Source organism: Vitis riparia, chromosome 1 (genome assembly GCF_004353265.1).
Source record: "Vitis riparia cultivar Riparia Gloire de Montpellier isolate 1030 chromosome 1, EGFV_Vit.rip_1.0, whole genome shotgun sequence".
Classification (NCBI taxonomy): Eukaryota; Viridiplantae; Streptophyta; class Magnoliopsida; order Vitales; family Vitaceae; genus Vitis; species Vitis riparia.
Window position 1 is genome coordinate 541,527 of NC_048431.1, and position 26,783 is coordinate 568,309.

The following is a 26,783-nucleotide window of genomic DNA, read 5'->3' on the forward strand; positions in this document are numbered from 1 at the left end:
GCAATTTATTCTTCATAAAAATATTTATTTTGATAAAGCTGCTATCAAACGCCATGAACAACAAAAACCGATTCATAAGAATTACTCTCCAATAAATCCTAAAAATAGGATTGTTGTCATTTAAAATTTCTGGACTTCAATTTATGAATTTCAGAAACTTAGAATGCTTTCTTACGTAGTGCAGAGTAGCATTCAATTGAATTTAATCTTCAAAAAAAAAAAAAAAATGCATTTAAGAATTACAGGAGAAGTTCATAACATGACAGCCATTAAGTAGCCATAAGTGGAATCAGCAGAATAAATTAATACTCCCTCCAGGTTCCTCAGGCCAACATTCAATATTGGGGCCAATTCAATTTAAAATATTATTTTTATTTATTTCCTATATTTAAGGCAGAAGTTAAACAATATCTCACAAATAAAGTTGTTATATATTGAAAATGAAGGAAGAAAGGGGAATTAAAATAAATAAGGCTACACTACAAGTAAGTGAGAAGGTTAAGAGGAGGCTTTCAAAGCAAAATTTGGAGTTCTCGTATGAGTCAAATGTATTATCATTTGATTTATAATAATAATAATGATAATTGAATTCAACTTTTAGTGTATGTCACGTTTGCTCCAATTTTATAAAGATTCATCACCACCCCACTCCTGCATATTATAAAGTGGTTAGTTGTTTTGGCACCTTTCTTTGGAATAGGGTCTGTAAGTTGTAAGTTGTAACCAACTTCTTCTTCACTCAATTGTTCATGCCTTTCATTTCACTTCATCTCTTCTCTTCTTCCCTCCATGTGCCCACCGTTCTTTTGGAACAAACTCTATGATTAATGCTTCCTTTTTTTCTTAAGATTCCCAAGTGGTTTTTTATTTATTTATTTGACTTTTACATTTATGATTTTATAGTGTCTCTTTTGTATTATTAAATTCCCCCATCTGAGTATGTTTGGTTCTCAAAAAATTAAAGAAAAAATATAAAAAAAATAAAATAAAAAACAAAAAAGTGAAAATATATATATATATATATATATATATATATATATATATATATATATATATATATATATATATATATTTTAAACCCATTTTACTTATCTCTCTATTATAATCAAATTAAATAATTTAAAAATATATACATTTTAATTATATTTGATTTTTATAATAGTAAAATCAAACATGATTTTGAAAAATTTATTTTTCTTAACATTTTTTTTTATTTTCGTAGTATTTCCTAAATCTAAATATAGTGTTTATTTTCAAAGAATTTGAGAGAAAGGAAATACAAAAATTGTATATAAGGAAAAAGAAAAATAAGAAAAAATTATAAAGTTTTTTTTCCTATTTGAATGTTTTTGGTAAGTTGAGAAAAAAAAAATGCAATGCATGTTTTCCAAATTTTTTATTTTTTATTTTTTATTTAAGAAAACCAAAGGAAAAATTCTTTAACATTTTTCATTTTTTTGAGTATATTTTTCTTTTAATTTTCTTTAATAATTTTTGTCTCAATAAACTTTTGCTTTATAGAATCTTTGTTTTTATTAGTTTCTATTTTATATTTAATAAAAAAATTATGATATTAATATTATTTTTTTAATGAATATTTGATTCAATAGAGAGAAAAAATACAAGTGAAAAAAAAATAAAAAAGATTTAAAAAGATTTATAGGGCGTGTTAATATCATAAAATATTCTGCCTTCATTTGATTTTTTTTTCTTTTATATTATTTTTCCTCATCAAAATAACTTCCATGATATTTTCATTTGATTTTTTATTTATAATTTAACCATAATCATAACTACTTTTATTTTTTAAAAGGAAAAAATGTTATTAAAATGAATATTTTGATGGGTGTCGGTTGGGACGAGTGAGAAAATGATGATGACGTGGCATGGAAAAATTGAAAACGTGTTGAATATTCTTCCTTGTTCCCTCTCTCTTTTCCGCCTTCGTTCAAATCTGACATTTGAGCAAGAATGGCTATAAATTCAAGGCTGAGATCATCAGATCCCCACATTCTTCGCCACAAGAAGCTCTCTCCCTTCTCACCACCTTCATTTTCTTCCGCCCCCTCTCTCTCTCTCTCATCTTTCTCTCTCCCCAAACAATTCCCACGAACCCATCTCAAGGGTGTTGGTATTTCTCATCTTCACGTACATGCCTCTTTTGGTTTCGTTTCCTGTAAATTTTTTATCTTTTGTTCATGGGATTTTCTGGGTCTTTGATATTATGAATGAAAAGATCTGGATCTGATGGCTGGCTGTGCTTGGTAGCTGGGATTTTTTTTTATTTATTTATTTTAATCTTTCCTGCATGGTGTTTGTGGGTTGATTCAGCCGGATTTGTAATTTAAATTAAGCAATCCTTTTATTCTGCTAAGAGCTCTGGATCTGTTCCATCCCAAAGGTACTTCAGACATTGGGATTTGTAGATCCGATCTCTTTCTCTCTGTATGCATGCAGCTTGTTTGAATTTTCTTTTGTTTGTTTTCAAGTAAGGCCAAAATCAAGATTTAATGAATACCCATCATGTTGTTAGAGAATATTTACTTTCTGAGAATTGTTTTTGAATGGAAGACACTTGATCGAGTCACTATTGTAATTAGTTTTCAAGATCTGTTAATTCTTGATGACAAAGAACACAAGCTAGCATGAATCTTCCCAGGGACCTAGACCCTGGTACTGTGCTTGTTTTCTTGAATCAGAGAAGATGAATCTGAAAATTATGTTCAAATTGTTGTGTTTCAGGGTGTTGGTAAGAAACAAAGATGGTGAAGATTTGTTGCATTGGGGCTGGCTATGTGGGGGGCCCAACCATGGCTGTGATTGCCCTCAAGTGCCCGGATATCGAAGTGGCGGTTGTCGACATCTCTGTAGGCAGGATCAATGCCTGGAACAGTGATCAATTGCCTATCTATGAGCCAGGCCTTGATGAGGTGGTGAAGCAGTGTAGAGGGAAGAACCTTTTCTTCTCCACAGATGTGGAGAAGCATGTTTCTGAGGCAGACATAGTGTTTGTTTCAGTCAACACACCAACTAAAACTCAGGGGCTTGGAGCTGGCAAGGCAGCTGATCTGACTTATTGGGAGAGCGCTGCTCGAATGATTGCCGATGTATCCAAGTCTGATAAAATTGTTGTTGAGAAATCGACAGTCCCTGTGAAGACAGCTGAGGCCATAGAAAAAATTCTGACCCACAACAGCAAGGGGATCAACTTCCAGATTCTATCCAACCCAGAATTCCTTGCTGAGGGAACTGCAATTCAGGATCTTTTCAATCCAGATCGGGTCCTCATAGGAGGTAGGGAGACACCTGAGGGTCAGAAGGCAATCAAGGCACTGAGAGATGTATATGCCCATTGGGTCCCTGTGGAGCGTATTATTTGCACCAATCTTTGGTCTGCTGAGCTCTCAAAGCTCGCTGCCAATGCCTTTTTGGCACAGAGGATCTCTTCGGTTAATGCCATGTCAGCTCTCTGTGAGGCCACTGGCGCAGATGTCACTGAAGTGTCTCATGCTGTTGGTAAGGACACAAGAATTGGGCCCAAGTTCCTGAACGCCAGTGTTGGTTTCGGTGGCTCCTGCTTCCAGAAGGATATCTTGAACTTGGTATATATCTGTGAGTGCAATGGGCTTCCTGAGGTAGCAAACTACTGGAAACAGGTCATTAAGGTGAATGACTACCAGAAGACCCGCTTTGTTAACCGGGTGGTTTCCTCAATGTTTAACACAGTCTCTGGCAAGAAGATCGCCATTCTAGGCTTTGCCTTCAAGAAGGACACTGGTGACACAAGGGAGACCCCAGCCATTGATGTGTGCAAGGGGCTGTTGGGTGACAAAGCCCATTTGAGCATATATGACCCTCAGGTTTCAGGGGAGCAGATTCAGAGGGATCTTGCAATGAAGAAGTTTGATTGGGACCATCCAATTCATCTTCAACCCTTGAGCCCCACCTCTGTGAAGCAAGTCAGTGTGGTCTGGGATGCCTATACTGCTACAAAGGATGCCCATGGAATCTGCATCCTGACCGAGTGGGATGAGTTCAAGTCCCTTGATTACAAGAAGATCTATGACAACATGCAGAAACCCGCATTCGTCTTTGATGGGCGGAACGTTGTGGATGCAGAGAAACTGAGGGAAATCGGATTCATCGTTTACTCCATTGGTAAGCCATTGGATGCATGGCTCAAGGACATGCCCGCTGTGGCATAAAGACCCAGAAGGAGAAGCACACAATCTGGTGTGCCATGGGGCTGGTTGAGGGTTTAGAATCCATATCTGAGAGAAGTATGAAGTTTGATCATCCTATATCATTTTTCCTTCCATTTTGCCTTATATTTCTTCTAGTTCCGGGGCTCTGTTTCTTAAGCTTTACTTTGTATAATGGATTCCATGACACACTGGTGTCTGAATCTCTGTCTAGCTAATAGATAGCCTGAATTTGTTGTTAACTTTGTTCCAATGTAATAAATCATAAGTCAGAAGATTATGTATCCATTTTCTCTGTTTACCCCACCAATATCATTTATACATCCAGAAAATTTTCTCAGCAGAAGAATGAAGATTATGGATTGTTTCCTGGAAAAACCGTACTATATGTGATGTAATTTCATTCATGCTATTACTTTTATTTGATCTTGAGTAATGGTCATTGGTCAATGATGGTGAGAAGGGTATGGACCCTTTGTTAGTTTGTGGGATGAATCATTACGGGGGTGGAACTTGGAAGTGAGCCTAATGTTAGGGGAATGATCACTACCTTTAGAGAGTCTACTTGACTTATCAGGTCAACCTGGCTGCCCATGCAATGGAGTGGGAATGGACCTAATGTATAGCAATGATTCTGATCACTGCTTGGACAGAGGGTTAGACTTTCTTGTGGGAACAACCTTCCACTTGTTTTCAAGGGTGGAACTGCTTTTAAAAATAATTTTGTGTTATTTTGATAATATATTAATTGTTTTGAGTTAGTTTCTTAACTGTGTTTTAAAAAATAATTACATAAAAAATATTAGAAATAGAAAACAAGTTTGAGAATATTTTTGAAAATTGTTCTTAAAAACTGTTTTTGAAAATTATTTTTAAACATATTTTTAAACAAATCCTTATCTTTGAAAATAAAGCTATTAAAATATTAATTTTTAAAAATTGTTTAATAAATTATCAAAATGCCCTTACTTTTCCACGCTTACTACCTAAGCTTGTTATCTATATATTAAATCTTAAAGAATTTGCTTGAAAATTATGTATCCATTTTAATAAAAGATTCATGGCTGGTTCATAATTTTTTTTTTTTAAATATAGGTAGAAGTATTTCCTTATTTTATTGAAAAAGTCTTTAACGATATATTTTTTTACGAACTCAAGCTACTTTTATACATACGTTTTAAAACTATAAAAATCTTTTGAAGGTCAATAATGTACATATCCCACTTTGGGTTTCAAAGCTTAAAGATAAGTGAGGTTAATTTTTTTTTTTTTTATCTTTCCATTTTTTAAATACATATAAATGAAAATCGCTTTTATAAAAATAAATAATAAAAAAATATGAAATTTATTTATTTAGTATAATTTAAAATAAAAACTTTAAAAAATAAAAAATATTAAAATTTTCACATTTTTTTGTAAAATATTTTAAGAAATAATTAAACTTTTGTATCCTATTTTTAAAAACCATGTCAACGAGTTCTACATAATCAGCCTATTTTTTCTTAATAGTTGTTATTAGAATTTCTCTTATTAGATTACATAATTTTTTTTTTCTAGTTTTATGCTAATAGAAATCAGATTTAAATCAAAATTTTATGGTAATTTTTTAATAAAAATTACATTCAAATTTTATAAAAATATTTTTAATTAATGTCAATTTAGCATAATGGGTCAAATTTTGATCATTTATGGGAAAAAAATTGCGAGCCGCCAAATACAGAATCAAACTTTATCGTGGACGTTAATGTAATTACCTATTCTGAACCGGTCCGGTTTAAGTAATTTTAGAGCCGGCTTAGGTTATTCAGAGCCGGTTCGCATTTGCGAACCGATGTATACAAAAAGCACGAACCGTATCTTCACCCTCCATGGTCTTCCCTTCTCATATCCTCTTTCGATCAAAGTCCGATTCTGTTCGTCTTCTTGATTTGATTTTCAGATCAACGATTGATCCGTTCAATTCTCGTTTTCCTCTATCGATTGATCCCTCTTTTACTTTCTGCCGTTGACTTGACCTCATCTGGGTTAGGGTTTCGAATCTCAGTTCCCAATCCTCAGATCGCCTTGATCCGTGGTGTATTTGGCATCGAATTTCATTATATTTTTGTTACCCTCTCCTATTTGGTTCAAATTTGGTTGATTTTTAAGATCTGTCGAGCTTTAGGGTTTCGAGGTGTACAAACTTTAATTCGATATAAATTTCTTAGGGTTTTGGTACGTTTCGATCTTTGCCCTTTGTTCGTTGTTGATTTTGTGGTTTTCACATGTGATTTTGAGAATCTAGGGTTAGGGTTTGACGTAAATTTCGAATTTTGCATATTGTGTATGAATTTCATTGGGGAAACATATTCTTGAGAAATTAATTTCTTGTTTTGGTATTTAGGATTAGGGATTTAGTTTTTAATGGGGTTTATTTATTTATTTATTTTAATATAACTTTGGAGGAATAAAAGCACGTTAATATTATTATTATTATTATAAAACAAAAAATACATAAATAAAATGCTACTTTCATGCTTTAAATAAGTTCTGTTAGCTTTTCATTATTGAGGACGGTTTCAACTAATCAGGTTATACAGTTAAAGAACAGTTATAAAATCCTCTAACCAAGTAATGCCAAACAATGCTTAACCTAGCCTTGTTATGCAAATTTGATATAGGTATAGGTTGTTGAATGATGGTGTAGTATTTGGATAGGGAGGTGGTGTGCTTTTGGTTGTGTATACAGTAATTATACGTACATGGGAGAGTTTTTGGACATTAGTAATGCATGGGAGTTATTGGCTTTCGGGAAATGGCTAATCTATGATAGACTTATTACGCATTTTGACGTGGGTTATGACAGACTTGAATGCACATAGTGACTGAATTTAGGATAACATATTAAGAAATGAATCATTTACTTGCAGGCACTTTCTTTATCACATTTAACTCATGCAGTGTTTTCTTGGTTTTTTAAGGTCGCTTTTCTATGAGCCATAGTTTTGATATTACTTGTCATATATTGATTTCTCTGTGTTTTTTCTGTTTCATGTTGTTGATTTCTCCAACCAACATCAGGTTGCTTAATTTTGCTTCCTAATATGTTTGTTTGGATGAGGTTCACTGTATAAAAGCCAAATCGTATATTGCCTGTTGTTTTATTTTATATAATACAAGTGATTTATAAGTAGTTTTGGAAGGAAGCATGTGAGCCGTTGCTCATGTGTCTACGACTGACTCTCGTGGATTTGGATGTTCATATTTGTTAATATCTTTTTAATTAGTTGATGATAATAAATATGTCCATATTTTCTCCTTCCTATTCTTCACTGGCTTTTATGGTTCTAAAAGATTTTCATTTTAGATAAACGGCACATGTTTAGGTCTTAACACCTCATGCATGTGCCTTATGAAGGGTTAACACATTACCCTGAAGAGTACTTAATCTTTTTTTTGTTAGATATGTTGGTTACCATTTACTTTTGGGCAAAGTATAGATCAGTAAACACCTTTTCTGATTGCATACTGTACATATGGAGGGCTTGATGCATCAAAATCTAAATTGCATGCACTTCTCTCTTCTAATTGGTTTCTTAGCTCTTAATTGTTTGTTTTGCAGGTTAAGATGGGACTCAAACGGTCTTTTGAAAATGAGGAGTTTCAGGAGCTTCCTTTTAAGAACATGAAATGTGTTGAGTCTAGTGATAAGCTGGCCTCCTTTGGAGAAATTGTTCCATGTAAAGATGCCCCTCAGAAACCTGATATTTCAGGTAGAATATTGTTTGTTTTGTCGTCATTAATGCTTACGCCTCATTTAATAGGTTTCTTGGAATCTTGCTATTGATTATCTTCTTGGTGATAGACATGTATTTTCTCTGGTTGGCACATTTTGTGTGCATAAATTTCACTTTTCTTGTAATCATTTATTTGGTGGGGATGGTTTTTAAGTTAAATGTCAATCTTCCTTCTTTTGAAATTGGAAGTGTCTGGGAAAGCAATAGAAGGATTTAAGGGGAAATTTATATAGGCTTTTCTCCTGAAATTGGACAGATTTGTAAGGCATGAGCTTATTGACAATAATAAGATTTTTTTTTTTTTTTTTTTGCATACTTCCCAGTTGAAGCAAACAACTATGAAATAAATAGAAAAGTAGAAATTTAAGTTGATTGGATGGTTTTAGACACCTGATCAAAATGGGTCTGTTGTGAACCTGACCAATCTGTCTACTTACTGATTTATGAATGATCTTGTTTTATATATGTGAAGATGAATGCAGCTTTTATAAGTTTCAATGTGGTACAGAGGGGGTTGAAAATGGAGTCTCAGTTTTAGATGACAAAGGGTTTGAGATCAGCGCTCCCTTGTCATGCAATGGTTCAAGTGAGGAAGATGGTAGGTCTGTGGCAGCTGCTTACTCATCCCTCTCTCCAGAATATTTTGAATCCTACCTCCCACGGAGAACAGTAGCACAGTTTGAGGATATATATTCTTCTTTGTTGGATTGTTCTCCTAGAAGACAAGTTGCTGTTGGACCAGATCATCAAGCAAATGTTCCAGTATGGAGCCTGCAGAAAGTCAAAAACAGATTAGATAAGTTAGAGACCTCTAATCGCTACATTTCCTCATCACAGTCAATGGTTTCAGACCAAACTGTTGATGGTGAAAATGAAGAAAGGTGGATGGGAACTTGTGTCATTCCAATGCCTGAAGAAAATTTGTCTGCTGAAAATGGTGTCAAGACTGGAGATGGCAGAACAGATTGTGGCTGCCTGGATAATGATTCTATCAGATGCGTGCGGCAACATGTAATGGAAGCACGAGAGAAACTAAGAAAAACCCTTGGACAGGAAAAATTCACGGAGTTAGGATTTTGTGACATGGGAGAAGAGGTGGCACTTAAATGGCATGAAGAAGAAGAACAGGCTTTTCATGAGGTTGTTTTCTCACATCCCGCATCATTGGGTCAGAATTTTTGGGAACATCTCTCTGCAACATTCTCATATCGAGCCAAGCAGGAACTTGTCAGCTATTATTTCAATGTCTTTATGCTTCGGCAGCGGGCTGCCCAAAACAGATCCAACTTCTTGTACATCGACAGCGATGATGATGAATGGCATGGAAATAATAGAAGCTTAAATGAAGTTGGAACTGCAGAAGAAGAAGATGATTCTGGCATAGAATCTCTTTCTGATCAACATAATCACGCATATCATGAAGAGGAACCTCATGAAGAAGACGACGACAACGATGATGACGACGATGACGATGAAGAAGATGATGACAAGGACGACAGTGATTTTGACGGCGATGGTGGTTTTGGAGATGACAAGCAAGGTGCCACCAAAGAGGATGGCATGGCGCATAATGGGAAGTTGCTTGATTGCAACATGTTTGATCCTGTATCTCGGAACATGGATAAGGTACCAGATAGCAATGGGGAGGATTTCGGTGTCCAAGATGACTCATGCATGTCTTTTGAGTGCCAACCCAATGTTGCCAACCCTTGTGCTCCTGCGGATCCGGAGGCTTCTGTTCAAGAAAGTGGAGCTAGGATTACCCAGCAAAAATCCTTTCATGGTGACGATGATGGGTCCAGCACCAGGGTAGACCCAGGATATTTATTGGAGCCCTCTGAAACCAAAGTTTGGGATGGCAGGTACTGGACAGGTTCCATAAATGGCGTTGATCTCCTGCCCACATGCAATATGATTGAAGAGATTTTTGGACTAGGCACACCGAATAGCAAGACAAAGGACGACAAAAGCATCAGCTAAGGCTCCCTGAGCCAATCCTCCCCTGTTTCTCTGTGTCTATCTTGGACATTCATGGCAGCCCTGATCACTGCGAAGCTCCTGATAATCAAGACTTTGGCAGGTGGGGCCGTTCCAGTTTTCCCCACAAATGTCCCTTTCCCTTTGTGAATCTATTAGACTTGTTGATTTTTACAGGAATATGGGGATATGACAACTGTTGTTTATAATTCTCTTCTAAACCTTTATCTGGGCGATACATGAAAATAGCTTAAATGCTTGCTTTTTGTCGATAGATCTTCACAAAGATGAGAAATGAAGAAAAGAATCTCTACCCTTTATAGTAGAGACATGTATGTGCCTTGTATTTGTCTTGGTGTCTTCTCAAAAATTATTTTGTGCAAAGTCAAGAGTGAACAACATACATAGAAGAGGACTGATGAGAAACCATGAATTGTGTTGACAGCTGAGCTGAGTTATGGTCCTAATGAGTAATGGCACTAAGGGCCACATGCCTCTCATGACTGGAGTTACAGCATGAGATGGACATGAATCTATGAAAAGACTGAATCTTATTCATGGCCTGTAGCTTTATGGATCTACTTCCATGAATCGGACTCACAACATAAATGTGAATAAATGCCCCTCAATTTGTTAAAAAATTAAATTAGATGGTATCCTGTCGGATGCCGGCCCACATAAAGTAAGAATATGATTAGGTTACCAAAAATATATTTCATCTTCAACGTCAGTGTTATAAATTATATACTAAAATCTAATTACTGATATTAAAAATTTGGTAATGCTAAAATTTTCCTTTATTTTATAAAGCAATTTTGATATTGGTGTGCATAGATTTATTTTATTAAATATGAAGGGATGAAAATGTTATTTTTCAATACAATTATTAAATAAGCTTCTCCTAGTAGAAGCCAAAGCGTATGGTTCAACAATAATTGAAATTGTAAAGAATAGTCTTTTACTATTAAATACAGAAGTTAAATGTCATCTAAGATTGGAGATTAAGTATTTAAATATGGGGATGAACTTTAGAGGGAGTGGGTTTAATTGTTGACCCAATCCTCTCCTAGCCCTACATTCAGTGTATCATATACTTTCCATTAATTTTTCTTCTCATCATTGACGCCAATGCTTAGAAAGGGATACAATAATTTTTTAAGTCTGTTTGTTGGGCCATTGGGTGTTCAACAACAACACGATAAACACCCAAAAATAATTCAAAAAAAAAAAAAAAAAAAGCAAAAAGAGAGAAGAATGGTCCGAGTCAGCTTGACTGTAGGTGACACGTTGCCACCAAAGCCTCTAGTGTGTCCTCCACCCCAAGACACATGAGAAAGACAGGTGGCTAATATACCATTTCCATGGTTTACCCACTTAATTAAATTAAATCCTAAAAAAAAAATTAAAAAAATCAAATATGAAGAAGAATATGAAAGAAAACCCACATTAATAATAATAATAATAATGAATAAAAAAAATAAAGCATTGCGTATTAGAAAAGCATATCGGTTTTGAACCAGAAAGGTGGGTTTACTCAATCAAGGAAGAAAACAGTGGGGTTGTTAGGTAAAATGAACCCCAAAAATCAATTAATTTCATGGACCAACTGGCTATGTTTTCAACCCTTTGGTACTTTCCAAAACCCTTACGGTTTTTATGTCTTTTTAATGATATCCAACAATTATTTCTTAACACTATTGAAAACTAATATTGGTCCATTGATGCCCCAAATTTAGTCATTTATTAAATTATTTAAATTTAAGGCTTTTGGGTATATATGTGTAGAAAAGTAAAGGTCCAAGTCCCATATCTTTGCATCTAAGTTCAATTAATTTAATAATCTAAATTTGGTTATAAATATTGAAGTCTAAGATTGAAAAGGTTAAACATAAAATCATATACTCAATTTAATCATAAACCATATTCAGAATCTTTTTCTTTCAATTTCGTTTCTAAAAGCAAAACCGGGTTGTGAGTTTTTTTTATTTTTTTATCCCAAGGTAGAGAGAGGAAATGAGGAGGGGTGAAGGGGAAAAACGGTTGGGGGCATGGAAGATGGCAGGGGCTGGTGTTGTGGGCTGAGTGCTGAGGTGAAGCAAAGACAAAAAGGAAGGTCATGGTGGGATGGAGTTGTTTCAGTATTGTATATGCTTCTACATGGTACTCATGGAGTAGAAGCCAGTACACAGATCACACACATTGGGATCCTTACAACCCCACAAATCCTGACCGTCCAATGTAACAGCGAAATATTCTCACTTGACTACACGTGCTTTCTATCCTTTTCCTTCCCTTATTAATCTTTGCTTCCATGCATGGAATTCTCCTCCAACTACAACACAGCCAGGCCAAGAGAGAGAGAAAGTGGAGATAGGTAGCCCGATTGATTCTGACTCTCCTTCAGCTTGGGGGTGTGACCCATTTCTGCAAATCTTGATTTTGCCTTGCAAACCCCTTTTGATTTTGGGAAGGTTTGGTTTGAGAGCGTGTAGATATGGGGAATTCTGAAGGGCTCTTTTTGGTGGGTTGGATCTTGTACTTTACAAAACTGTCACATCCCAATAGTTGATTCTCGTCTGGGAGTTGTGCAAAGAGGGAAACTTTATGATCTGTTTTGAGTCCTGCTTGCCAGATTTGAGGTTTTGGATCCGGGTCTGTTTCTGGGTTCCTCTGTTTCTTCGCCATTTGGGTCTTGTAGGTCAAGAAATGTAGCATTGTTTGGGAGGCTTGAGCTCGCATTGGGTTCTCTGATCTGGGTTCTTGTTTACTGGGTGAGTTTGGTTTTGAACTCTCGTTGATTGAGTCCATCTATGGAGGAGGAAGATCAGAAGACGAAGCATGTGTGCAAGCTCTGCAACAAGAGGTACCCTTCTGGGAAGTCCTTGGGGGGTCACATGAGGTCTCATATGATTGGGAATTCAGCTGAAGCTGCAGAGAGAAAGAAAATTTCATCTTTGAATGGTGGGAGAAGCAGCAAGAAGGAGTCAGGGTTTGAAGGTGGTGGGCATTCTGCATACGGTCTCAGAGAGAACCCTAAGAAAACATGGAGGCTGGCTAATTCAAGGAGTGGTTCACAGCAAGAGAATGTTTGTAAAGAATGTGGTAAAGTGTTTCAGTCTTTGAAAGCTCTTTGTGGTCACATGGCTTGTCACTCTGAGAAGGAGAGACTTTCAAGCAATTTGGAAGATCATTCTTGGACCAATGCTAGCCAGAAACCAGTAATGGATAGGCGAAAGAGGTCGAAAAGGACGAATTTTAACAGGACTCTTGCTGTTTACCCTTCTCCATCTGTTTCTGACACTGAGCAAGAGCAGCAAGAGTTGGCTATTTGTTTGATGATGCTGTCTAGGGATTCTGGGCATTGGGGTGGTTTGAATTCGCTTGTGTATTCTTCAGACAACAATTCTGTGGTCTTAGAGGCCAAATCATCCTCTATTGATATGAGAATTAGTAGGGGAGAAGATATGAATTGTGTTTCTGATGGTGATGAGATTGTGGAGAAGAAGAAATTAGGGGATGGGAAGTCAAAATCTGCTGTTTTGGACTCTGAGGCTGGTCCGTTTGAGAATTCTGATTCTGGGTATTTTATGAATGGAGCCCAGAGGGTTGAATCAGATGTTTCTGTGGATGGGATTTTCAGGAATGTTGAATCTCTGGAGCTTAAACTGGAAGATGGATCTGGGTTTGATGTGTTTGGTGCTGAATCTGGGAAGGGTTTAAAGAGACTCAAATGTATGAAAGCTGGATTGGGGAAGGATTTGAAGAGACCCAAATGTGTGAAAACTGAATTGGGAAAGGGTCTGCTCAAACAAGAAGGATATGATCGAGTGAATAGAGCTTCAGTGGAGTACGATTTGAGTAAGAGAAAGAATGATTCTTACTCAGAAGAGAATGTTCGGAAGAGAAGCAAGTATCAATGTCTGACTTGTAACAAGACCTTTCACTCTCACCAGGCTCTTGGGGGTCACAGAGCCAACCATAAAAGGGTGGAAGGATGCAATTCATCGAACTATGAGAGCATTGAGAACAGCATAGAGACTGATACTTGCCCTGGCCCTACACCCCATAAGAAGCTAGCTCGATTTGGCAGTGGAAAAACCCCAATTGCTCAGGATTTGTCTGGCAAAGCTGAGAAAAAGATCGGGTCAAGGAAAAGCAATGGGCACATGTGCCCAATCTGCTTCAAAATTTTCCGATCAGGACAAGCTTTAGGTGGTCATAAGAAGTCCCATTTTGTAGGAGTTTGTGAAGACGAAAACAGTAGGACTTTAGTAATCAAGCAAGAGCCTCTTGAGATTCCTGGTCTCATTGATCTTAATCTTCCTGCTCCTATTGAGGAAGAAGCTAATGAGCATGTTGGGTTCATGATATCATAGGTTGCTTGCAGACAGCAGCTAGCAGCTATCATGAGTTGCTGGTGGGTCTGATTTGTGACTGAATTTTTTGGTGGATATGGTTCCATGGAGATGCAAGAGTGTACAGTCAAGTTCCTTGATGTTTTTTTATTTCTATTTTCTCCCCAGATCCAAGAATGTCTTCCAGAGGTAACTTCTCCATCTGCTGATCCTACTGCAAGAAGCAGTTTTGCTTGCCCTTGGAAATTATTCTTTGTTTCCATCTTTTGTTCAGGAATTTCAAGTTCTTTTGACGTGTTCCACCCTGAAACTTGATGTGATAACTGAGCTTTTATGTTTCGTCTCAAATACAACATTTTTAAGGAATTGAGCAGCCTTGTGAAGACACTGAATTAGGGCATCTATATTGTGCAGGCTCTGTTTATATTGCAGTTTCAAGGAACAAGGGCTTCTAGTTTCACTTTTAGTCCCTTTTTTCAATTCAATCTTTTATGTGTTTCTAAGTTTGTGTGTGACTATTGAAGTGTTTTTCTCATTTTCTGCCTGCTTTTCTTGTTAGAAGTTGAAATTTTCTGGTTCTGATGATAAGTTTTGTTTTGAAACTACATTCCCAAGATCTCATGTTTTCATTCTTATTTGTTTTTCATATATGCTTGACAGCTCAAGATAAGACTACTGACGATTATTAGGGAAACATGGCCTATGGGGTTGAAAGACATGACACCCTTTCACTACTGCACACAGTTCTCACCTAAAAACGTGCTAGGAAGTAGAACTGCTCTCTCATGGATCAGTTATTGATACTGCATCCTTGAACCGAGTTTGCAGATTTTGGGGTCAAAACAGTGGCTGGCTGGCTGGCGCCCATGAGGAAGTCATTCAGCAGAAAGAGGATCAAGGGCTTGTTAGGAAGCTGAATCCTCTTTGTGAAACAGTTGTGTTATCATCAACACTTCCCTGTTTAGAATTTTAGTCCCTATCCCGACAAAAAAAAGAACAACTAATTGGGCCCCTTCTCGTTGAAATGGGAAATATCAAGTAGTTGGGGTGCTTTAAGTTTGAAGATTGGGGAGGGATGATTAGTGTGTGGAATCATGGGGAAAAAAAAGCCGATAAACCTGAAACTATTTGTATTATTCAACATGGAGTGTGAGCTCAAGTTGGTTGTATAGTCACCAACCATTACACATGACAATACATCTTATTGCTCTCTCCCCCTCTTTGTTAATCCCTTTTCCCCCTTTAGTTGACACTCTGGCAAAATTCGTCTCTTTAGTCATCACGCCGTGTCCTTTACTGATTTATTTTTTGCCGTTCTATTCTGAGGACCACTTTAAGCTGTCATTGGAGTGAATAGAGAAGCAACGAGCAACTTTTGCTTGAATAGACTGGTTTACTTCGATGAAATGGTTGCACTTTAGTTAGACAAAGCTCACTCACTCACCCTGTTCAAGAGACTTAGCAATGTTAAATCGTTGATTAAACCCGAACCATCCAACTTTCGTTTGGTAGTCTGGTAGTCTGGCAGTCTGGTAGAGGATTATTGGAGTCATGCAGCTGTGTGTTTCATGGAATTCTAGACTGTAAAAATGTGATGGGAAACACTACAAAAAGTCACATTGTCTCTCTTGCTTTGTTCTATCTCTTTGTTTTCACTCAGCTCAAGTGGCTGGGACTTGAAACAACTTTTCCCAAAAGCTAGAAAAAGGAATATGACTGCTAACACTGATTAGGGTTGATTAGGGTGCCTTGAAAAATTCTGGTCAACTGTAGTTTGCTTTTCCGAAAAGAGGGTTAAATATTTTGATCCAGATTAGGTACCCTGTTCTGTGTGATCCGATCATCATGTCGGTCCATTAGGCCCTACCAATGTTTTTAACTATTTAAATTATTCTTAAACACAGGTCCCGCCCGATAATCCCGAACAAAATGATGGGTCTAAAGATTAATGAAACCTAGGTTGGAGCCAAGAAATTGGAAGATGGAATCAGACTGAAGTCACTGGTTTTGGATACATCTATTTTTGAAACATCACTTTCTGGAGATGCTCCTCAACAATGCCTAAATGCAAATGTAGATTCATAAAACATTATCTGTGGTCTGATGACATGGGGCTTGTTCTCTCTCTGGGCCCTGTTCTTTAAGACCTGGTCTTGGCCCAGAGGGGTCCAGGGGGTTTAGGCCTGGCTTACGTTCGGATGAGTTTTTTGGGGGCACCTGTCTTCCTCCATCCCCAATAAGACGTGTTTGGGAAGTGTAATCGGATCGGTTAACATCCCATGTCGGGGTTGGGTTTTATAGTGCCAAACTCCACGTTTTATATATAAAAAGAAAATGCTGAACTTTTTAATCAAGATCATTCAAATTAAATGATTAAATTTAGATGGAATGGGTATGAGAATCAGACAGGGGTGTTCCAATTGATACTGGGCCTGTAGGTGGCCCAACCTGCAATAATTTATCAACATGAGGAAACTACTTGGGAAGCTTGGGCTTCCAAGGATCAATTTGTTAGACTAGACTGTTAAGCTTGGGCCTGTACATGGGCCATGGCTGTAGTGTGAGCGAGTTGGGCCCAATCTAACTTCAGCCTGATTTGAGATATCTCAACCCAACCTATATGGTCAAATTGGGCCTGGGTTAAGGCTTCATCAACTCGATGATGAAAATATGAATTTCCATGAGAATATTGATGGTTTGATTTTGTGGATGCATTCATACAGATAGAATTTTTTATAAAAATAAAATTAAAAAATACAAGGTAATAAAACTATGTATAAGGTATAAAGCAATGAGGCGGGAGTTACACATACAACATCAGCTGACTAACTAATAATATTTTTTTTTTAATCCAATCAGTAGGATGAGGAGGATGTGGTTCAAATTAAGTGTCTATCCATTCATTGTTGGCTCCATTACCACCACTCAACGCTTTTTCTTATCAATTCAACCCTCAATCTCAAACTCGCTTTATTGGAACACCAACTCATAATCAAAGCACTTTTCAATAATTCACTACCATTCCAAACTCATTTAGAATATAAAATTTAATTTCATAGAAAAATATTGTATAGAAAATAACTTTTGAGTAATAATTTTTTATTTTTATACCAACGTTTTAAATTATTATAAATGGATATAAAAACTAATATTTTTTTAATAAAAAATAAATTTCGACAGTAATTTGAATTAAATTTTTTTTTTTTTTCAGGAATTCGGGTCAATAGCATTATTGAAAATGAGGATAACGAGAAAAAAACGAGGATAATGAGAGGGAATGAGGAAAAGCAGACGTTAACTGCCAAACGGTCCTGTCGAACGAGGAATCGGCGAGGAAATGGTGGTGAGATCTCGATCGAATGAAGCGGCCGGATAAAGCGGCGCCTTTTTCTGTCAGCTAAAAGTACGGCGCTGAGCCAGGCGAACGGTTCACGGCACGTGTGCGATTCTCATTGGTTGCCTTCTGATTACACCAAAAAATACCCCACTTGTGAAAGTGTAGTATTCCACGCGCTTCCTATATCTACAATTTTTTTATAGTTATTTTAAAATTTTAAATTATATAATAAAAATAACATTTTCCTTAAAAAAATTGAAAATTAGAGAAAATAAGATAACTGGAAAATAGAAAAAAATTAAGGGAAAGGCGTGGCGATTTTCCACTTCTTCTCATTTTAACAATATTGAAGTAATTTCTATTATTGTTCAATATTGTCTGTAAAATACTTTTATTAAAAAAGAATAAAAAAATTTGCTTTGAGTTATTTGGGGAAAATATATGAGTTTGCTTGTAAACTATTTTTAAAACATATATTTTTATGTTTTAATTTTTAAAATATAAAATAGTTTTAACTTATAAAATATAATTCACAAATTTTTTTATTAAAAATGGTTTTCTACAAATTTGGTTTAAAAAAAATATTATTTTATAAAATAAATTTAAGATACTTTTAATATCTTTTTTGTAATAACTAAAAATATAAAAAATATTTTAAAAAGAAAAATAAGATTAAAAAACGCTTAAAATAGTTTTTTAACTTAAGTAATGTATTTCTTTTTACTAAATAAAAAAAGTCAAATATTAATGTCAATCGATATAATTAAAGTTAATCGATTTATTATATTAATGGGTTATTTTCAATTAAATATAAAAAATAAAATTTTAATTTTTTCTATTCAATTAAAAAATAAACGCTATCTCAAAGTGTTTTTCTTAATTAAAATATTTTTAAACCTACACCTTGAGAAGTTATTTAACAAATAAACCTTAGATGAGAGGAAAAGTGCTTGTTTAGAGCTCAATTCATGAAAAGTGGTGTGAAAAGAGATTCTTCAACTTTTCCATGAGAATGGAAAGGAGATATTTTAGAAGTCCCAGAAAAAGTGGTTATATGACACCAAATTGATTCTCCAATACTCATAAATTAATGCATCACCGACTTTATGGAATTCATTTCCCCACTGCAAATACATTTGTCCTTTTTGTAACATTTTAATAAAATTTTGATTAGTGTCAAAATTAAATCCTCTCTCTAGTGACCTAGTCTACTAAGCCATCGTACATCAAACACATTTTTAAATGATATCCCTTTAATAGTCACACATGTCACTTATATATTTGAGTCATGTTATTTTTATATTTAATAATAATTATTATTATTTGTCTCATTTTAGTGAGTTGGTTGAGAAACCCAAATGGTTTTGATTTTTTTGTCTGAAGCGGGAGATAAATATGGAATCATTAATGGTAGTGGGCGTACATGCATTAATTTCGTTTAGTTTCTATCAAAATTTCACTTTATCCAGGTTAGGTCAATTTTCAATGGTCATTGTCCCCAAGGGAGGGAGTCAGGTGGTACAAAATTTGAATAGAGGGGGGGTGCATATAGGAATGAAAGCCTGCTCATATCATACGTCACCCATCCCTTCCCCACCTCCGTATACTTGTCCTTCCCTAATTCAATTAGGGCATTGTCTGAAAACACTTCCCAACTCAAATATAAAAAAATATCTTAAAATAATTTAATGAATTTAGTGAGAAGAGCTTATCACTTACAAAAATAAAGACTAATATGTTACTTTTCTTAAAAGCTCTATTTTGATTATGCATGGAGTTATTTTATATTTATAAAATAATATTAATATTTCTGTTAAAGTTATAGCACTAAAACTTAAAAAAAAAAAAGAAAAAAAAAAGAGGAGAAGTTATCTCTTGTGAGTTGTGACAGCTTGATTGCAAATAACTCAGCTCCCCACTATTGCTAGACATAGGGCCTACTATTGCATAAAGAGCCAACTAGAATCTCAAATTATATAATGAATACCAAATTTTAGGTAAGAGCAATTAAAGCCCGTTTAGAAATTAGTTTTAAAACAGTTTTCTAGTTTAATAAATTTTTAATGAAAAATCAATTTTTGAGAATTTGTTTTGAAAATAAATTAACATTTAGAGTAAATTTGTTTTAAAAAATATTCTCAAACAAACTATTAATATACCAAGAAAAGATAAAAAAAAAGAAAAAGAAAAAGAAAGGAATGTATACAATGGTTTAAATCTATCAATTTGATTTCTTAAATTTTCAAATAAATTGATCTGTGATTTCAACCCATTCTTATGATCTCACATACCACATGAATATTCCTCAAATTGGCTAACGTAATTCCTAAAAGAAAAGTTCTAACTGTAATATTATTTTAACCATCTTCTTCATGGTTTTTTTTTTTTTTTTTTTTTTATGGTTATAAACAACAATTGTTGTGAAGTATGGTACCATCAAAAGTGATTTGGTTACGTGATGTTTTGCTTCCTAAAAGATTATTATAAAGTATAGTACCATCAAAGTTCTAGCTTGGTTCTTGAAAAGTTCATGCAAAATTTTTTGTTTCAAAGGAAAGAAAAAAATTATCATTTTATCCATAGAAAAGTTTGAAAAAAAAAAAAAAAACTTGCAAAGAAATATTAAATATAAGAAAATGGTATTTTCCTAAAAAAATTTCTCTTTATATTTAATTTCAAGGCACCTCAAGAGAAAGAAAACGGAGATGAAAAATTATGAAGAAAATAAATAAATAAAATTTATAAGTTTATTTTATTTGATTTTAAAAAAGTTAAAAGGAAAGAAAACTAAATTATATAGTATTTTCTTCATCTTCCCTCACTTTTAATTCGAAAAAAAAAAAAACAAAAAAAAATCTTTAACAATTTTCCTCTTTTTCTGAGTGCTTTTCTGCTTCCCTTTAACTATTTTTCCTTTCTTAATAATTTTCAAATATTAAATATAGGCTTAATAATTTTTAAGGACCAAATATAATATTAAAACATGGCTTAAGAAATAATTTTTTTTTTTTTTTTTGGTATTTTGATATTAGTATCTAAGTTACATTTTAGTAAGTGGGTGTTTGTAGACACATCAAAATTGTAAAATTGAGGAGAAGTCTTCAATGCTGAAATTTACAGTAGAATAACTCAGAAGACTCCTAAAGAAGTAAATTTGAGATCAGGTCACCGTCCACTGTACGTCTGGAAAAAGAGACCAGTGGAGCATGACACTTTTCATTTATTGTTTAGAGAAAAAGCGAGCGGTGAAAGCAGCATCATGTCGAGGTGAAACCATGAAAAAAAAGGGGCAAAGAAATGTAAAAAAAAGCCATGTCGGCTGCCTCTGAAGCAACATCGAATTCCACGCTTCTGAGACGCTGAGACCACCCACCAACTCCCCACAATTCATTGTCTTTTCTTCTCTCTTTCTTTTTCTCTCTCTTTTTCTTTCTTCTTTACTTCTTTCTCATTTCCAAAATTTTCAGTCACGTACGACCCATGAAGAGAACTAAGAAAGATAAAAAAAAAAAAAGGAAGAAGAAGAAGAAGAAGAAGAAGAGAGAAGTAGTGTTCTGAATTCTGGGTCTTCTACAAAGTTAATCATAGGAAAGTCAATTAACAACAATATGGTGAAGGAATCAATCAAAGACCGATCGTTCTACTGTTTCTAAAGTTGGAGCTGCCAGCCAACCTAAAGGTGAAACGAAATAAGGATCCGCAGTGGTAAAGGCGATGGACGATAACTATATATGTTACTACGTATATATTTACATACATATATATATATATATATATATATATATATATATTAATCCTCGTACAAAATGATTGTTTGAGATGTATGTATCCAAGCAATGAAAGTGTCGACCTTGTGCTCAATGCTTGGTACATATAGGTGTATGTGATATGGAGTAAAAAGGGATCACTTCTGGCTTGGGATGGCTTCATGGCTTCCTTACAAAATGTTCCGTACAGAGTTGAATCCATAGGCTCTAGTCTCGGCACTACTGCATGGCCTGTGCACATTCAGAGTAGCATAATGAAATCAACCCAACATGGTATCAGTAGTAAATTGAAATAATGGTTTAATTATCAAGTTGAATAGAGCTCGATATTTAGTTAGATAGGTAGCTTGGCATGAGATACAAGGCATCCATGGAGTGGCCGCGTGGGGCCACCCCATCTGACACGAGCCATTGGGGGTTTTCCATTTTCTTTTTGGACTGGACATCGGGTGAGTTGTATGTGTATGGTGCACAATGATGTGAACCCAAATCTTTGGTGTCACCTCAGAATAATGGTTTTTACTACTGAGGAGAATCATTTTGATGATGATCTTTGACCTGGGTTGCAGATGATATTCTTCTAGATATAGTGGTACCACCACATGGGTTCCCCTCAAGTTTAACAGCTACCTTATGAAATATATATATAAAAAAAAGGCAATTTTAACTAAATAACAAATCCCTTTCTGAATAACTAGATATAACTCCTGAATTCTTTCATGCCATATAAGTTCAGAGTCTACTGACTTTAATGCGCTTTTTAGGTTTTATAGTTATAAAAAAGGCCATTTATATGGAATAGTTCCAAAGCATTCTAGTGGGGGTTACTAGAAATCATCATCCATTTAAGTCAATTCCAACCACATGTTTATATGGAAGTTCTTTGAATTTGAATGTATATATACTAGATGAGAAAGCATTACAAAGTGGAAAATAATCAGGATAAAAGGCAATCTAAGAGCACTAAATCCTACAAGAACTACATGCTTTCAGTAATTAATGATGATGCATGGTCGAGAGAAACAAGGAAACATACAGTATACATCACAAACAAGACAACATATGATTCAATCACCAACTATGTAGGTTTACGGATCAAATTGGGATTTCATTTCTCATATATAAATCGTTTCGGGGCAGGTTAGGGCCAGTCAACATAGACGTACCATTCATGCAAGTGGGGTGATCGCCAGTGGGGTTACATGTCAAGGGCATCTCACCACAATTTGAGACTAGTCAGTGTTGTCCACACATGCAGAAGCTGAAATTCCTTAATTGGATAAAAGTAAACAAGCCATTGATGAACTAAAAATAAGCACTCTGATCATAAAAATAATATATACGGATCTTAACTAAATTGCCCATCAAACCACTCAGAACACGTGTAGGGCCTCACTGAGATATTGATCAAAATATAATATTTCATCATTCGGTGGATACTTTATTTTACATTAAGGAAGTTAGGCATGCAGAGCCACTTATGATAATGCAATGAGCTAAAAAAGTGTAAATACCAAAAGCCTTGATTCAATGAACCAAAATCTAGGACAAGATCACTTGCTAAATGATGTGGGCATGTTGGGATAAATGCGAGATGTTAATTTACCTTTCAATCCTAGACCTGAGTATGACTATTCAACCCACCAAGAAATTATACGTTTCACAGGCCACTTGCTGTGTGTGAAAACTTTCCTTTAAATCATTTCCCCTTTTCCAAAGTTTTGTCCTTCCTAAAAGGGATGAAAAATGGTATTTTTCCAAGGATTTCAACTTATTCGTGGATAATGAAAGATGGTAATTCAACTTGGGTTCGTTGGGTTTATCGCGGAATGTCATTATTAATTATCTGCTAAAGATTCTCAAGTTCAACACAAAGTCAAACAAGGCTTATGGACTCATATGAAAAGAGGGTAGTTCGATCTTTCTAGATTGGATTTTGACTATAACATATCCAAATAATTTGTATTCACATAATTCAAATAATGGGCATGAATTACAGAAGTCAAGTGAGCGAGTCTATACCGTCTTTTTCTCTTCATCCATTGCGCATTCCAGGAGGCACCATGTCCCCAAGCAGTCCTTCATCAGTGGGAAGCTGTGGGCTTGGCTCAGCCAGTGCGCGTGCTTCTCTAGCTTGGGCTGGGACTTGGTGTGACTGTGCCATGCTACCACTATGAGAACCTTCACGGTGGAACGACATATCTGGATAATAAAAGTGTGATGTTAATGGAGGGGTCATACGGCCATCAAAGGTAACCTCTTGACTAATGACTCCACCGCGGGGGAATCCAACTGTATGATGACAGTGTTGGCCTTCATATGTAGTGATTACGATGCTGGGATCCTCCGAGGAGCGTTCAACTCTTTTCTTCACCGTGCATTTGCTGTTTGTGCACCGGTAATAGCTCCTGCAAAATGTATAAATAAAATTAATCTTTTTTCAATACAAATCCAATTTATCTGCTATATAACTAGCTAACAATGATTTTTTTTCCAACCCAAGAAATCCCAGAATGCAGCCAAAAAAGGTGATTAATCTAGGCATATAAAACAATCCAGACTTTAATATGCCATGGAAAAATAAATCATTAATCTATAGAATAAAAATAAAGGTTAAAATATACGTTCAATCAGTTTGATTTTATGTAACGATTTTGCGAACTGCTTATGGTTTTGGGCATATCAAGAAGACCCACAAACTGTCATGCAAGAAATTGGTTGAATTGCTGAAATTGACTGTAACAGTTGTTGAGCTACAGAAGCTAAATTAAATTAAAGAAGTCACAAACCTAGGAAAAGGACTATTTTTAACAGCCTTTTGTCCATACTTCCGCCAGCGATAACCGTCTTCAAGATGATCAACTTCACTCTTGGTCATAAACGCAAAGCGCGGCTGCCTAATTCGCTTTTGCCCCTTCTTCCGCCCCTTACTCCTACAGAATATTTCACCAAAAATTATCAAATCAAAACTAAATCTTTACTATAAGACAACTGTATTAACGAACATTTGTCACAAGTATTTCCAATTGAAATTTTTAGTGATTCCAAAGCGACTAAAGGTAAATTCTAGAAATTTTATCATTGAATTGAAATTAAGTCAATTCTATCATAATTGACAATGTTACAGAAAAGAGAAGTATCCAAGGATGTAGGCATTGAGGTGTTCTATCAAAACAAGAACAAGAACAAGAAGGCCAGAAAACAAAGAAGGATGTCGATCCTATGTATAATTGATAGACAAAATGAAATCAAATATGTGGAAAAGCAACAATCATATCAAATATCTGTTCTCCAACCATTGTAATAAATAGGTGTAACGAATCCATTAATGCATTGTTGTACAAGGCATAAAAACTTGATCATTTCATAGGGTTTTCACAGCATTGAGACACCGCGCCCATTGGGTTCTACACACCTTAAAAAGAGAGAGAGAGAGAGAGAGAGAGAGAAAGGAGGAGAGGAATCAGTATACTGGCAGAATATTTACAGAATTTTAAAAAGTGCCGGCATGCATTAATTGTAAGTAATATTATAAAATGAAGTGAAAAATCTTCATCACATGGAATGAGAATAAAATGAAGATGATATAACAGTTGGAGATGGTGGAAGAGAATATACATGATGCGAGGAGTGAATTTTGAGGTAGAGGAAATGACTTTCATGCTCATAACCAAACAGCTTTACTTCTGGAAATAGATCATAAGAAACAGCAGAATAAAAAGCAAATAATTTGAGTGCAGGTGCTCATAAGCAAAGGGGAAAAAATCTAGGGGTTGTTTTTCAAAAGGAAGACTCCGATTATTCGCTGAAACGAAAAAGGTCGCTGCACTGCACGCCACTCCCGCCGCAATGACGGCGGAGACGAAGGATTTGATAAATTGCAGAGAGGCCCCTCTATTAGACGGAATTTGTGTAGCGCCACCACTTGCCGACTTGCGTTTAGAATTTGACGTTTATGGAGCGTACGGACACGAAATGGCATTCGGTTTTATTTTTCTTTATTTTAATTTATTTCTTCTTTTTGGACTTTCTTTTAGTTGACGGAATTTTATTTTGCCCATGGAAAAAGCAGTTAATTACGATTTAATCACGCGGACAACATGGAGTCCGTGAAACGCCCACTCACGGTATTTCAGGAGGCTTCCCGCCGCCGGACCCCGTCGACTTCTCCGGCGGATCCTCGCTGGAGCTCGAAGACACAGACGGATTCGACGTCGACGCGTCACCAGCTTTCTCCGCCGATCCGATTTGCGCTGCCGCGGCTGAACACTCCAAACCGCTGCTCTCTGCCAACGGCAACCTTCCCGCCAAATCTGAACTCTCGATCCGCTCCACGTCGCCGAACCTCTCCGGCTTGAGACTCCGGTGGTGAGCCTCCTCCGGCTGCAGATTCCACCCAAACTCGCTCAGAATACTGCTCTCCCTATCACTGCCGAAGAAGTAGACACTGTCGGACTCAGCTCCCAGTGTCCAGCTCGAGTCTCCGGAGAAGTCGTTTCCCGGATCGGGATTGTCGTTATCGTCCATGGCTCCTGCGACGATCTACAGCGGAGGCATGGAGAATTGGAGAGGATTCTCCAATTCCAGCGAGAATTGAAAGAGAATTCACGGCGAGCACGCGGAGAGAGAAGCAAAGCTAGGGTTTTTGGAGAGGACGCGTAGGATATAGAACTTTTTTCAACAGCCTTGAAGGCTTTGTCCTGTAGATATAGAGAGAGAAAGAAATACACTCTAAAGAGGAATAATAGAGAGAAAAATGAAAGAGAAAAAAAAGAAGGGAAAAAGGAGATAAAAGAAAAGAAAATAAAATTTGGGGCCGCCAACCTCTGAAATAGAGAGAGAAAGAGAGAGAGCACGGGGGATAGGCTGGTATTTGATTGAGTATGGATGAGCGAGAGCGTCCCCACGCGCATCTTTAAAAGTGTGCCCAGTTCTCTGATATTTTTTTCCGACCACTTTACCACATACTTTTGTTTTTCCATGCTACAGAGTTTTATATAATAATAATATTATTATTATTAGTTTTTTAAAAAAACCTAAATATCGATCCACCTCCAAGTTACTCTGTAGTTTGCCTGGACATCTATACACGTGAATAGAGGTTTTTTTTTTTTTTTTCTTAAATTATTATATAAAAATCATAGCTCATTAGTCTATTTCTGTCTCAACATTTTATTTCGACAGAGAAATCCCAACATTTGTATCTAAAAATTGCGTTTTATATCTTTGGTTTGGCCTATTTAAAGAATCACTAATAATTGTATTTTTAATTTTTTAAAAAATAAAATAAAATACCTCAATCAATTTGATGTTTACATGGCCAAGTCAAGTTTTTTTTTTTTTGTTTTTTTTATATGAATGATACGATG

At 35.6% G+C, this 26,783-nt stretch overlaps 4 protein-coding genes across 6 annotated transcripts; 3 read left to right on the forward strand and 1 right to left on the reverse strand.

The window, feature by feature from the left end:
- The first annotated feature begins 1,993 nt into the window (after nucleotides 1–1,993).
- On the forward strand, nucleotides 1,994–4,580 carry LOC117917961 (UDP-glucose 6-dehydrogenase 3). Its single transcript, XM_034834456.1, has 2 exons — nucleotides 1,994–2,131; nucleotides 2,750–4,580. The coding sequence occupies exon 2, from the start codon at nucleotides 2,763–2,765 to the stop codon at nucleotides 4,203–4,205; it is 1,443 nt and encodes a 480-aa protein (XP_034690347.1). The 5' UTR covers nucleotides 1,994–2,131; nucleotides 2,750–2,762; the 3' UTR covers nucleotides 4,206–4,580.
- A 1,476-nt stretch (nucleotides 4,581–6,056) lies between these two features.
- Nucleotides 6,057–10,290, forward strand: LOC117919437. Of its 2 annotated transcripts, none has more exons than XM_034836645.1 (3): nucleotides 6,057–6,416; nucleotides 7,804–7,954; nucleotides 8,451–10,290. In XM_034836645.1, exons 2-3 carry the CDS (start codon nucleotides 7,810–7,812, stop codon nucleotides 9,956–9,958), a joined length of 1,653 nt encoding a protein of 550 aa, XP_034692536.1. In that variant the 5' UTR covers nucleotides 6,057–6,416; nucleotides 7,804–7,809; the 3' UTR covers nucleotides 9,959–10,290. The 2 variants fall into 2 exon arrangements, with proteins under 2 accessions (XP_034692536.1, XP_034692544.1); XM_034836653.1 differs by having other exon boundaries at nucleotides 8,487–10,290.
- Nucleotides 10,291–12,108: 1,818 nt separating this feature from the next.
- LOC117911482 lies at nucleotides 12,109–14,845 on the forward strand. The gene has a single exon (XM_034825883.1). It carries the CDS (start codon nucleotides 12,766–12,768, stop codon nucleotides 14,329–14,331), a length of 1,566 nt encoding a protein of 521 aa, XP_034681774.1. The 5' UTR covers nucleotides 12,109–12,765; the 3' UTR covers nucleotides 14,332–14,845.
- Nucleotides 14,846–21,176: 6,331 nt separating this feature from the next.
- On the reverse strand, nucleotides 21,177–26,161 carry LOC117925043 (probable WRKY transcription factor 57). Of its 2 annotated transcripts, XR_004652930.1 has the most exons (5): nucleotides 25,541–26,161; nucleotides 24,204–24,347; nucleotides 23,437–23,822; nucleotides 22,581–22,675; nucleotides 21,177–21,645 (listed from the first exon to the last, which is right to left on the reverse strand). XR_004652930.1 is itself a non-coding variant. In XM_034843858.1 (4 exons), exons 1-3 carry the CDS (start codon nucleotides 25,939–25,941, stop codon nucleotides 23,450–23,452), a joined length of 918 nt encoding a protein of 305 aa, XP_034699749.1. In that variant the 5' UTR covers nucleotides 25,942–26,159; the 3' UTR covers nucleotides 21,177–21,645; nucleotides 23,437–23,449. The 2 variants fall into 2 exon arrangements, 1 of the variants encoding a protein (XP_034699749.1); XM_034843858.1 differs by lacking the exon at nucleotides 22,581–22,675 and having other exon boundaries at nucleotides 25,541–26,159.
- Nucleotides 26,162–26,783: the final 622 nt, after the last annotated feature.